General features: G+C 39.5%; 1 protein-coding gene across 3 annotated transcripts in view; it reads right to left on the bottom strand.

Annotated features, from left to right (window-relative positions):
* Positions 1–14,122, bottom strand: part of FARS2 (phenylalanyl-tRNA synthetase 2, mitochondrial) — a 388,905-nt gene that overhangs the window by 307,447 nt on the left and 67,336 nt on the right. For all 3 annotated transcript variants that reach the window (XM_043508366.1, XM_043508367.1, XM_043508368.1), the window contains one exon: positions 1,999–2,631. In XM_043508366.1, the coding sequence (XP_043364301.1) occupies positions 1,999–2,631 (633 nt within the window). The remainder of the gene's footprint in view (positions 1–1,998; positions 2,632–14,122) is intronic.

Below are 14,122 nucleotides of genomic sequence, written 5' to 3' on the forward strand. Positions count from 1 at the left end.
ACAGAGTTAGGTCGACATAAGCTGCCTTGCGTCAATCTAAGTAAGTAAGTATATATACACACTAAAATTTCACTCCTTTTGACAGAACTGCCCCGCTATGCCAGCTTAATAACTCCACCTCCATGAGAGGGGTAGAATCAATGTCAGTGTAGTTAGGTTGACACAGTGTTAATGTAGACACTGCATTGCTTACATCAATTGTTACTGGCTTTTAGAAGCCATCCCACAATGCCCCACACTGATAGTACAATTGGCACAAAAGCTCCTGGTGAGAGCATGCACCATCGACACAAGGAACAAAGCGTAGACGTGCACGAGCGATGCAATTACTGCGGTGGCTGTATGTTGACGTAAGATAGAATGACTTAATTTTGTTGTGTAGACATGCCTTAAGTGGTTAATCAAGTCTTTAAATGTTAAGCTCAACTCAACCCAACCTTGACTGTGCAACTGCAAGTGGCACTTCCATAATGGAAATATACTTTTTATAAAAAAAGACAAACAAACAAAACAAAAACAAAAAACAAAAAAAACCCAAACACACGTCCCCACCCTATATGCACACATTTTATATTCATTCATATTACCTCCTCAGCTAAGCAACCCCAATCACTATTCTTCTCCAACAAGCAAACCCTTTCACATATTGGCATCCCTTTCAATAATCTATTAGTCATATCAATATACTACATATCAATGGCACTTAAGCGTGCACAGTGCGTACGCTTTGTCAGTGAAATATATAAACTCAGGAATCTAAGACATTTGCTAAAAGCTCGCTGACTGGCATTTTTGTGCCCTGCTGAGCTTACTGTACAATCACAACAACGAGCTTGTATCAGTGTTAGCTGTACAGAGCCATCCTTAACATAGCTTTGAGCCGAGACCGTGTATAGAAAATTTCAGTGCAAAAGGAATTTTTCTGAGAAAGTTAGAAGCAACTGAAAAAAGGTGATGTTAGAACAGAAAATGCATTTCAATTTCAGCTGTAACAATTACTGCCTTAAATTACGGACATGTTGAGCATGTGAATGCAACAAAGCGGTTGGTAAAAAAAAAAAAGAAGATGTTCACAACATGGGTTTGGCCTGGATGAATTGAATTATGTAGGTCATAAGTAAAGCTGGTTGCTCTTCTTTCTTTATTATTTTTTTTAATTTCCAAAGACCATCTCATTTTGCTAGTTTTTAAATAAGATTTTCTTTCATTTTTCAAAATTGTGTGGATTTTTTATAGTATTTTTCAATTTAAAAAAAATCTGAATGTTCAAAAAAATGAATTTCAAAATCAAAACGTTTCATCTAATTTTTTCCAGTTCTGAAAAAATTTACCTTGTGACTAGGCTGACTAATCAAAATTGGAAATACAAAACCCCCCACAAAAACAACAACCCTCACACCCTGCAATTGAAAACCATAAACCAAAACAGAAGGTTTGAAGTAAAAGATTTTCATGATCTTTTTTTTAAAACAAAAAAAAAAAAAAAAGTGTGTTTAAAAAGAAATATTTACTGAAATTCTAGTTGTGTGTTATTACACAGGTCATTCAAAGACAGTTTTGATAAAAATCTTTATACCACGCTAAGCAAGCATGTGTATGTCACATATTTTATAGAAACAACTATAATTTAGAAATGTTCTTTAAAATGTGTGTCAATTTTGGGTTGTTTAAAAACAAACAAACAAAAAAAAAACCTCACCAGTAAAACAAGATTCTCTTTGGTACACAAAAGGAAAACTGAACAGCCTTGGAGGAAAATATTATAAATACACTTTAGAAGTCTCTACAAATTACCCAAGATAGCTTTTCCATGTGTCATCATGGCATGGTTTTAAGGCCCATTATTTTGCAGTCTGTGAGGGCTAGAAACTGGAAAGGGGAAATTCCTTGACAGGCTGCCCTTACAGGTAAAAGTAAAAAGTGCTACTAGCCAAATGGAGGGACTTGTGAAACTCCCTGCTTGTTAGAGTCATGCTAAGCATTATGACTAGTTCCTACCTCATGACTGGAGAAGAGCCGCACTCCTTCCATCTGGTGAAAGATTGGGTAGTGGCTGCTATCAATCGTATCACGGCGGTAGACATCTCCCACAACCAGAAAGGCATCTAGCCCTGAGTGCATCAAGTCCCACTGGTGAGCTGACGTGTGTGCTCTTAGCATGTGAGTATGGTTCATGTAGTAGTTTTCCCCTTTCCTCCTGCTGGGGTGGTCTTGTGGGATAAGCAATCTGTCAAAGTTCTGCTCCACTGTAACCACCGGAGACAGATCATCATAAACAGAAAAGAGTGGGGTCCCAAAACGTCCTATATACTGCTTGTAAAAATGATCCTTTATCCGCTCTTTGATCAGCCACAGAGGATGGTACCTTTGGTTGTGCAAGTTCTTTCCCACCTTGGAGAGAATTTTCTCTGTGACATTGCTGTAGTCATCTCGAGGGTACACTTTACCAAACAGTTCCAATGTACTTGATGAGGGTGTTTTGGCAGCAAAACTTGAAGTTATAGTCCTGGACCAGGCATGCCCAAAACTGGTGATTCTTCCTATCTGGACTCCCTGTGACAAAACAGTTTTGGAATAATGAACTACTCTCATGAAATTCCAAGATGCTGCCATCATAATACCTCCAAGGCTCTAGAAAGAAGGAAAAAAAGTCAGTCAAGATTTGCTGTAGGAATTGCAAACAGTCTAATGATAATGAAAACCAACCAATCAATTCATTAAATAAGAGAAGTCCAGTGTTGTGTCCACTACCTTACAGAAAAATCTTATGACCCAATTCCAGCTAGATTATCTTCTCCAACCACCAACCCTGCCCTTCTATTAATGATTTGGGGCCTGATTCTGTCCCCATTAAAGATGATGGGAATCTTTACAGTACCTTAAATAAAAGCAGTATAGGCCTTTTATTTGTTATTCTTTATATTCAATTAAGCCCCCCCCCATAACTCAACATATATTACAGGAGAAATTGTGTTAAACGTTAACACATTTGTCAATAAGATATTTATAATAATATTCCACGTGCTAACATATTGTTGTACATTCTCAAAACAAAAACTACAACAAAAGAGAAGCAAATGTAATATTCTGCATTGTTTACAACAAAATTTTGTCCCCCAAAGGAGTCTAGAGATGAAACCTAGGTCATTTCACAGCATAACATACAAACATAACATATGCATTATAAACTATACATTTGTAAATATTTTTTCTATTTAACAGAAAACAAAAAAAGTCAATCTGACATTTCAAACTATGCAACTGTGTAAGGTCAGACAGCCAATCACAATACATATAAACCAACATATTAAATTCACAATAGAACACTGTATGAGGTTCTTCATACAGATTCCACATGGACAGAACTGGTCTTAGCACTTTGAGGAAAACCTGCAAAACAAATTTCCAAACTCACTTTAATGCAAATTACTCTTGTCCATGCTGATTATACCACTAGACAGACAGAGAGTAGGCCTTAGGATTTTGGGGAAGGTCAGTGAAATGGAAGATTTTGCTGGGGATGGGGGGTTTGTGGTGGTGTCAGATACAAATGACCATTCTGTAAGAGAGGTATCATTGTCTATCCCCCAGTTTCTCTGGTTGCAGTAGCAGAGTTTTATTGTGCTGGGTTCAAACATAACTGCTGTACATTGAAGTGTTTAAAGAGATAATTCCTGAACAAGCAAGGATTCTGAGGGCTGTAAGGCCTCCAGAAGCCTGTAAGACTCTGTGCTCATTCACGGAAATGTTAGCACTTTTATACCATTTACAAACATTATCACAAGACTCCTGTGAAGTAGGTAAATACCACTGCCTCTATTGTAAGAAGTGGAACACAAAGGTATTATTGTTAAGTGACTTGGGTAAGGGCACAAAAGGAGTCTGTGTCAGAGACAGTATTCAAGCCTAAAGCTCTGAACACGAGATCAAGCTGTCTCTTGTGGCCAGAGGCTACCCTGGATGATCATCAGAGGAGCTGGGTCAACAGCAGGAAGGCAGCTGGGGGAGAGTTTGCAGTGACACTGTCTCCATTAGAACCATCCCAGATGGCATCAAAACCATTAATTGGTCTGTGTTCCCCTAAGATACAGAGAATACAAGGCCACAGGTTTTATAAGCACTAAAGCCAGTCCTGTGAGACTGTTGCTGTAGTGGGAATTAATGAGTAAACCATGATCGTTACAAAAAAAAAAAAAAAAATCTTTCAGTCTTAGCAACTGCTTCACACTTTCAAGTTTAGGGAATCCAGGGAAAAGAACTAGAAACAAACTTTAAATATAACTAAATAAAAGCTACAATTGTTCGTTATAAGATAGGTTCCTAAAAAGCAAGAGGGGCCTAGGTTACACAGCCCCAAAGCTACCTCAGAAGAAGACAATACAGAATTTATGTAAATGTCAATATTTCCATCTTCTTTATAATTTCTTCAGGCTTGTTTCTGAATTATCTCCAGTAATTTATCTGCTGAAGCAACTGTAGGTATATCAGTAACCAAGAAGATGAAGAAGTTTGGTGGTCACAAACAACTGAGTTTGACAGGGTATATATCACCACCACTAGGGCTGCTGATCAATCACAGTTAACTTATGCGATTAATTAAAAAAAAACAAATATGATCATGATTTTAATTGCACTGTTAAACAATAGTATATCAACTGAAAATTATATATTATATTCTGTGTTGTAATTGAAATCAAAGTGTATATTTTTTTTGATTACAAATATTTACACTGTAAAAATGATAAAGAAATAGTATTTTTCAATTTACCTCATATACAAGTACCGTAGTACAATATCTCGTGAAAGTGCAATGTACAAATGTAGATTTTTTTTATTACATAACTGCACTCAAACACAATGTAAAACTTCAGAACCTGCAAGTCTACTCAGTCCTACTTCTTGTTCAGCCAGTCGCTAAGACAAACAAGTTTGTTTACATTTACAGGAGATAATGCTGCCGCCCTCTTATTTACATCACCAGAAAATGACCACATGCATTTCGGTGGCACTTTTGTAGCCAGCACTGCAAGGTATTTACATTCCAGATATGCTAAACATTCGTATATTCCTTCATGCTTCAGCCACCATTCCAGAGGACATGCTTCCATGCTGATGACGCTCGTTAAAAAAATAATGCATAAATTAAATTTGTGACTGAACTCCTTGGGGGGGGGAAAGAGAGGGTATTGCATTTCCCCTACTCTGTTTTACCTGCATTCTGCCATATATTTCATGTTATAGTAATCTCAGATGAGGACGCAGCACATGTTCATTTTAAGAACACTTTCACTGCAGATTTGACAAAACACAAAGAAGGTACCAATGTGAGATTCTAAAGACAGCTACAGCACTCAACCCAAGGTTTAAGAATCAGAAGTGCCTTCCAAAATCTGAGCGGGACAAGGTGTGGAGCACGCTTTCAGAAGTCTTAGAAGAGCAACATTCCAATTCAGAAACTACAGAACCCAAACCACCAAAAAAGAAAATCAACCTTCTGCTGGTGGTATCTGACTCAGATAATGAAAATGAACATGCATTGGTGTAGAAGCAAATCATAAACATGGACACATGTTCCCTGGAATGATGGTTGAAGCTTGAAGGGACATATGAATCTTTAGCACATCTGGCAGGTAAATATCTTGCGATGCCAGCTACAACAGTGCCATGAGAACGCCTGTTCTCACTTTCAGGTGAAATTGTAAACAAGTGGGCAGCGTTATCTCCTGCAAATGTAACCAAACTTGTTTGTCTGAGCGATTGGCTTAACAAGAATTAGGATGGAGTGGATTTAAGGCTCTAAAATTTTTAGATTTTACTTTTGAATGCAGTTTTTTTGGTACATAATTGTACATTTGTAAGTTTAACTTTCATGATAAAGAGATTGCACTACAGTACTTGTATTAGGTGAATTGAAAAATACTATTTCTTTTCTTTTTTTTACAGTGCATATACTTGTAATCAAAAATAAAGTGAGCACTGTACACTTTGTACTCTGTGTTGTAATTAAAATCAATATATTTGAAAATATAGAAAACATCCAAAAATATTTAAATAAATGGCATTCTATTATTAACAATGCGATTAATTTTTTTTAAATCGCTTGACAGCCCTAATTCTATTGTGTCATTTTGACAAATAAAATATACAGAATTTTGCAGAATTTTAAAATACTGTGCACATAATTTTTAGGTGCATAATTCCCCCAGGAGTATTTCTTAGAAGATCAGGAGGGAGCCCAAGAGACTCTGGATCCTCTACCTGAGCAAACCTCTTTCCCTGGCAGAAGCAGTGACGCTCTCTTGGTAATGTCCAATTCACCCATGGGGAGGGGAGGGAAGAGATAGGTTTCAACTCCCTAGGTGGCATTGTTGGCATCATGAAACATGTGATGCCACAGCTGGTTGAAAGTACCAGAGAGAGAGAGACACTCTCCTTTGTGTGGTCCTGGACCAGTGTTGCCAGGGTCTCTCTTGAGGATTGGACCTGAGAAGATGAGACACTCCGATCCAGGATAATGGTGATATCCTCAGAGGTAGTGTACTTTAACTAAAAACAAACAAGTAAAGACTACTTACAGATAAAATGCTGAAGAAGGTAACAAATGCTGAGGACACTGAAGAATTCTGTCTGAGACCAAGCCTGGCAGCAAAGAACTGGAAAGGCAATCAATCTGCACTATCCTTATGCCCTTGGCTCGGAGCATGAGGAGGAGAATGGCAGAGGTGTGGACCAATGGACAGTGCTAGAAAAAATGTTCCAGTCTCAGGTGCATGGAGCACTTGCACACTCACAGTGGAATACATATAGGGACCATCACTTGAAGAAGAAGATATTGTTTTTGCCTTAGATAAGTAGAAAAAATGACCTAGGTATATGCAAAATTACCTAAATTTCCTTAAATTTACTATAGGGAATACATTCTAGACTATTGTGAACATTAAGGTAAAGAAAGTTATTTAATTGTCTAAAAAACAAAAACCTGCAAATTACAATACAGACAGACCTCTGCAAGCAGCAAGTTGCAGGATGGGGACCTATGACATTATATAACACAATCTGAAAGTTTTTAAGGGTGATCACTGGACAAGTACATAGGTGGCTTTATAAGCAGTTATTCACTCGTGCTCTCTCTCTCGCACACACACACACACACACACACACACACACAGTTAGAGGTCTTCCATTAGCTCTCAACTAGCTGGATGGTTGATACATCAGAAAAAATGGTATTGGGCCCCAGTTCATTTCCATTGTTTATAAAATTAATTTAGCCAAATAAAAGTGTGCAGATTTCTGATTTCACTGAATGTCATTTTGTGGCTAAGTGACATTTGAAAAAAGGAGAAAGGGGAAAAAAAAGTGTTTAATCATTCAGTGTCCATGAACAAAAGCCCAAATGAAAATGTCCACAAAGATGGGCAGCATCACTGGAAAAATAAGAAATCTCCTTATCTTAGCACTAACAAATATCTAATGTTAAAGACACTAATTAATTGTTTTCAATTGTAATCAACAGACTTATTTCTAGTAGCATTCTAGGTAGAGTTGGGGAAAAATATAGTTTAAATATCTAGTTTTCCTTTTTCTAGCTACATATCAACAGTGCTCAGAATTCAGCAGAAGTTCAGAGCGAATTTCTGTGGATACTCCCGTAAGTTGACAATACCTCAATTCCCCTTCCCACCTCCTTTTCCAAATGTCCTTGATTATCTGGGCACCAAACATAGTGAGAAGGAGTGTGTGTGTGTGCGCGCGCGCGCGCGCGCGCGCGCGCATCTCTCTCTCTCTTTTCTTTCTTTTTTTTTTTTTAAATATCAAGCTTTTCTAACATGGGTTCTGAGGAGTAAGGGCACACATAGATTGACCATATTTGTTGGTTGGAAATAAGGGCAACCACATGGACAATAAGGGACAATGCTTTAGGGACAGCAAAAGACTGTTTGTCAACTAACAACCATGGCAAGCAAAACAATAACAGTCTTGTAGGTGAAAAAATTAAAAAAGTAAGATGTTGAATAATAATCACTGGTATTTATGATCCAAAAATACCAAAGCAGTCAACGAGAATTTCAAATGGATTACAAATTCTAGGCTTAACTGTGGTTTTGAGACAGAGTTCATGATAGGATGGGCTATGTGGAGGCATGCTGCCATAGTAATAGCTCCCAGTGGCATTGTAGGAGCACTACAGAAACATAAGCAGCAACAAAATTTGCTAATGCTGTTACATCAGATGCTTCATGCCTTCACGAGCCCACCACACCTGTGGCTAGACCAACTCTTGTGGCTGATGTGGAAGGAGGGAGGTCAAGGCCATGGGCCTGTACTCACATCCTGCCCCCCATGTTGAGGTTTCTAGTACTGCTGTTGAAGCTAGAACCCTTGGGTCCTTGCACATAAGGGACCTGATTAAAAACCCACTGAAGTCAATGAACAGAGGCTTTGGATCAAGACCTAGGAGCACAAACACCAAGACTGTACCTGGCCTCTCTTTTAAAAAAATCAAGGGGAAGATGCTCATTGCACCGTCTCCCCTTTCCACTCACCCTGCATACTCATACCACACAAGGCACAATCTAGACTTGCACATGAAGGAGTCACGCTCCATCCATCATTGAAGACAACCATTCCCATATTGGAACATGTTAGGCTTTAAACAGAACGCAGCAGAAGTACCCCACAGACAGGAACCCAATTACTAGGAGAATTTAGGTAGGCAGAATACAATACCACAAATGGGATTTTGGAGCATGTCCAATGCACAATTTGGTGGGCTGAGTGGATCATATTGTCACACTGTAGAGACATGTTTTCATGTCACAATCCAGGTTCTCACACTTTAGTACAACAGGGTTTGAGACAGCATAGTACAGATGCAGTTGTATTAACCATGTCACCTAAGGTGACCCCCATCCTTTATTTTAAGGGACCGACTTATTTCACTGATTTTTCCCTTTAAGGTGATAACTTATTTTAAGGGACATCCCTTAACCATTTTAAACATTAAATTATGATTATTGCATTGTATACTAGAGGGCAGTAGAAATGTACACTAGAAGAAAAATACATGATATACGAAGGGGAATTATGTTTCCCTAAAATGTCCCTAAAGGCTCGTCCCTTATTTTTCCATGTGGTTTTCCCTTATTTCCAACCAACAAATGTGGTCAAACTATGCATGCCCCTACTCCTCAGAACCCATATTCGAAGAGCTTGATATTATTACTTTAAAAAAAAAAAAAGAGGTTGCAGGAAGAACAGATTGGGAAATTGGCAGTCCAAAATTAAATAAAAGCATGTGGAAACTGGGTGCGAGTCGGTATGGTCTCTGCCTTCCACACCACTAAAAGAAAAGGAGTACTTGTGGCACCTTAGAGACTAACAAATTTTTTAGAGCATAAGCTTTCGTGAGCTACAGCTCACTTCATCGGATGCATTTGGACACCACACCACTGATACTAAGGAGAACAGATTTTAAACAGTCCTGTTTAGAAGCATAGCACCTACTAGTGAATTAAATGTGCTAGGTCTTATGATCACCTGCTACCTACCCATTTAATATCTAAAACCAGTGAGGGTCTTCAGCTGCTGTAAGGACCCGTGAGACTAGAACACAGGTCTGCAAAGCCTGGGACAGCTGACACTCCCACTGGGAGGCCATGCAGAGCCACATCCAAGGAACACTGTGGAAATTAGGCACTGCAGGAAGTACTGTCCAAACAGTCCAGAGTGACAGTACCCTGCGGCCCTCTGATTGGCCCATGCACACTATTTAACCCTGGAGGGTGCCCCAGAAGTTTTCTGGCCTACTGCGACTCCAGACCATGCCTTGCTTTCTGATCTTCAGTCTCCAACCCAAGCCTGACTCTGATACTGACTCTTGCCTCCTGATTTCAGGCTGGTACTACCTCTAATCTCCAGTCTCCAACCCCAGTGTAACAGGGTTGCACTCGCCTCTCGCGAGCACCCCCTGGCTGAATGCATGTGCCTGTACTCTCTCTCTACCTGTTTGTGGTGGGCCTTCACCAACTTAGCCCTCTGGCCAAGTCATACAGTGTCCGTCAGTGAGATAAAAGCAAAGCAAACCCAACCCCTTTCAGGGTACAAGTCCAACAGGTGCCTCTCTTTCAGTGTCCTCTGTAATGTCTCTCTCAGTTTGTCCCTGCTCCAGAGTAGAGCAGTGCCCCATGGCTCTTTCCCTGGAGGCAATTTTTCTACGTCGTAGGGCCTTTCTGGCCCCAACTCTCCAGGTGGGCCACTGCATTTCAGTTCCCCCCTCTGAGGGTGCCTCAATGTCCAGGCTACTACCCCACTGTGGCTAATCAGGTGTTGGGGGGGGACCCAGGCCCACCCACCCACTATTCTGGGTCCCAGCCCAGGGACCCTGTAGATAGATAAAGGAACATAGGGACAGCTACTAAGTCATGCTGCTGCCCTAATTCCCTGGGCCACTTCCCCATGGCCCTGTGCCATCTTCACCCTTACCTCAATGCTTTGTCCTGATGGGAGTCCCCATAACCAGATCAGGGATCCTTCTTGCTCTCCCTGGCTTCTAGCAGTACTACCTCACCCGAGGTCCTGCAGCTTCCCTCCATCTGCCCCCCCCCCCCCCATGCTCTTCCAGCTCTAGCAAGGAACTGAACTTGCTTTACTCCTGCAGTTCTTCTTATACTGACCTGCTGGGCCCTGATTGGTTGCTTCCCACACAGCAACTCTAGGCAGCTTGGAGGACCTCTCTACTGCCCTGTTCTGGGGCGGGGTTTGGCAGGGCACAAGGCCTCCAGCAGAGGGCCTCAGGGACTTGTCCACCCCATCTCACTCAGCCTGATTGTGACTCTTGTTTATCAATCCCAGCTCTAATGATTATTCTTATCCCTACTCGCTGACTAGCGCCTTGTGGCCATCCATGGCTTGTAGACACCAGCCCAGCTGTGACCACTTGGTCAGATCACCAACACCCCAGTCCCTTACAACTCCCTTTGACCTCACACTCTGTATGACTTGTCTTACAGCTTGTGGCTACAGGAATACATATGAGCTAGTAAGTATATAAGCTCTGAGTACATGAAAGGTTTTAAAGCAAAAATCTTTAAAGCTCTTTTATCCTGCCTCCCGTCCAAGAATATTTAATTAATGAAAAATTCTGAAGTGCCATGGAAAATATTAGAAAAGTTGGACTGCCACCATCTTGTGATCTGACAGCTTTTGTGTACATTATGTGTGGGGAGGGGAGTTCCACTAACACAGCATATGCTAAAACAAAAATTATAACATATGCTAGGTTGCTAAAATTGGACATTTACCAATCTGCTTAGCTATTTAGCAAAGCCCTGCATTTTAGTTTTGAAAACTGTGCAGGCATACAGCAGCAACAATCACTGTTTTAGCCATGACCATGTCTATATTTTTTCCCCACTGGTTACAACAGGACACCATGGAAGTGGTTTCTAGTGCCATAATATTACCGGTTTGAATGCTCTGCCAAACTAAACCCTGGGTTTAGAACACAGACATCTAAACTCCAAAACAGGCCAACAGTCCTACCACAAATATCGAAGTTGTTATACAACAAAGACTTTTGAAATAGTCTGTACCTCATGCACACACTTAGGCTCCAATCTTATCAGGTGGTGAGCATCCTCAGATCCTGCTGAGGACATTAACATTTCCCATGGCCCTTCAAAATTTTGTATTAAAATCTTGGAAAGAAGGCAGGCTAAAACAATTTTTTAAAAAGACTTAATTTTTTCATGTACTCAGAGTTCATCTACTTAACAGCCTATGTATAGTCTTGCAGCCATAAATTGTAAGAAACATACACAAAACCCCCTTTTTGCAGTTTCTGTAACCAAAACAAGATCCGTAGGCTGGTTTGTTGTCTGTTTTCTAATAGTGCCACATTAATCATGATGATACCACTGGAAACATCTGGAGGCTTGCAATATTGAAAGAGGAAAATTATAAAATGTTTTCTTGGACAAGGTTATTAGCCATCATATTTCTCCTTATTGTTCTGTGTAATAACTGTTTAAAGTTTGGAATAGAAGTTAATAATCAAACCATCTCTTGTAACTAATCCCGTTGTCTAATTCCTTAGCAAAGTTTAGTATTTTTATGTCCTGTTTTACACACATCAACACTGAGTGGCACAGAGAAAGCAGCTAATGTATCTCAAGCACGCTTTCCTCCACCACCATCCTTCTCAACTACAAGAAAGTTGCACCCATGTGAGGTCAAACCCTATGGTGCAGCATCTCCTGGGAGAACAGAACATTCTTCTGCAAGAGCACTGCATGGGCAGCAATAGTTGTATATTAAAATGTTAAAGTAAGATGTGCAAACTCTACATAATTTCAGGTAGGATACTATAACTGATGACAATTCCAGTGTCCTCTTCATATCATATTGGCTTATACTGTAGGTTCCATTATTTCGTTCCTGATGCTATCCACCAAGCATACCTAGAACAGCTACAGTGCACCAGTTATTCACATCATTTAAGTGTTCTGGTTTATTCATAAATTAAAGCACATTAATTTAAATAGATAACATTTCTCAATTTCTCAAAAGTTTTTTTCTCCTGCTGATAATAGCTCATCTTAACTAATTAGCCTCTCACAGTTTGTATGGCAACTTCCAACTTATCTGTATGTGTACATTTATCTTCTTACTATATGTTCCATTCTATGCATCCGATGAAGTGGGCTGTAGCCCATGAAAGCTTATGCTCTAATAAATCTGTTAGTCTCTAAGGTGCCACAAGTACTCCTGTTCTTTTTGCAGATACAGATGAACACGGCTGCTACTCTGAAACCTGAAATTTTTCAATAGCTTCTCACATGTTTCAGGTGAATTCAAATTCATTTTCGGTGTGCTCAAAAGGTCCACAAGCTCTATAATTCTGTTATAACTCTAGCTGCATTAAATCTACATTTCAAATATTGACACAGTTTGGTTCTAAATGAATTACATGAGCTACATAATGTACGTTTTAGCAGCTGGGAAAGTGGAGTGCCTGTACACTGGAATTTGTGTTCATTAAACTACAGTCACATCTAATTTATTGTACTGAACCATTCAGAGAATGTCAAATTTAAAACAGAGGGCTAGAGGGGCACAGATAGAAACTATCACCTTTCAAATGCCATCAGAAGTCAACCAGCAAATGGCCACAAATTCAAATTGTGCATACTTCAGCACCCAATATAACAGAATAAAGGCACCAAGCCCTATAGTCTGTGAAATGTAAAAATTTAGGCCCCAGCAGAAAGGCCCCAAAATCTTCAGGTCCCCTCCTGATGCAATATTTGAAATAAATAGAGAGAATGCACAGATTCAGAAGAGTAGAGCATTAATGCTTAGATTAGCTTAGATGTTCTCTTAAATAGGCTAAACTGTTAAGGAAAATCTCTTACTCCACATGCACAGTAAGCAATTTTCCTTTGCTTAGAATGAAAATTATTTCTTGAATTTTTCCCTGAACTAAATAGAGACTGTTCTTCATTGAAGACTGGCTACATTCCAAGTTTGAAGCTTTAGATGGGGACTTTCAAGAGCACCTACGTGACTTACGTAAAAAATATCTGGTTTTGAATTATCTGAATATCAGAAATACCAATCACAAACCTCAGAAATGGTTGAAAGTGAAATCCGTATTTTAATGTTAAATCTTTACTATATAGATATATTCTCAATATACATAATAGTATTACATATTCTCACACACTCATCTCAGATCCAACAAGATCATTTATAAATGGTTCCTACACATTCTCAAATACATCTCCTGTGTCCTGTTTTTGATACATCACTCTTTCAAGAGACGCATCCTGAACAAGGCTAGCCTTTCATTCCTTGTCTGCAGGGGGAGCGTTGTCTTTCCAGTACCTTATTATTATTCTCTTCACCACCCTTAATCCAAACTCTATCTAGTTTGCTTTCTTTAATGAAATGTTCTTCAGATCTGAACTGTTATCTAGGAAATATGCAGCTGAAGTGGCCATAAAGTCTACCTGCAAAAATATTATTTTTTCAAGCACATTTTCTCAACATCTGAAATTCAGCTATGTTATCCTGATGTATTTGTTAAGCACAAAGAGTAAGTTTACATTGTGAAGCATTT

The sequence above is a fragment of the Dermochelys coriacea genome, chromosome 2, assembly GCF_009764565.3.
Source record: "Dermochelys coriacea isolate rDerCor1 chromosome 2, rDerCor1.pri.v4, whole genome shotgun sequence".
NCBI classification, from domain to species: Eukaryota; Metazoa; Chordata; order Testudines; family Dermochelyidae; genus Dermochelys; species Dermochelys coriacea.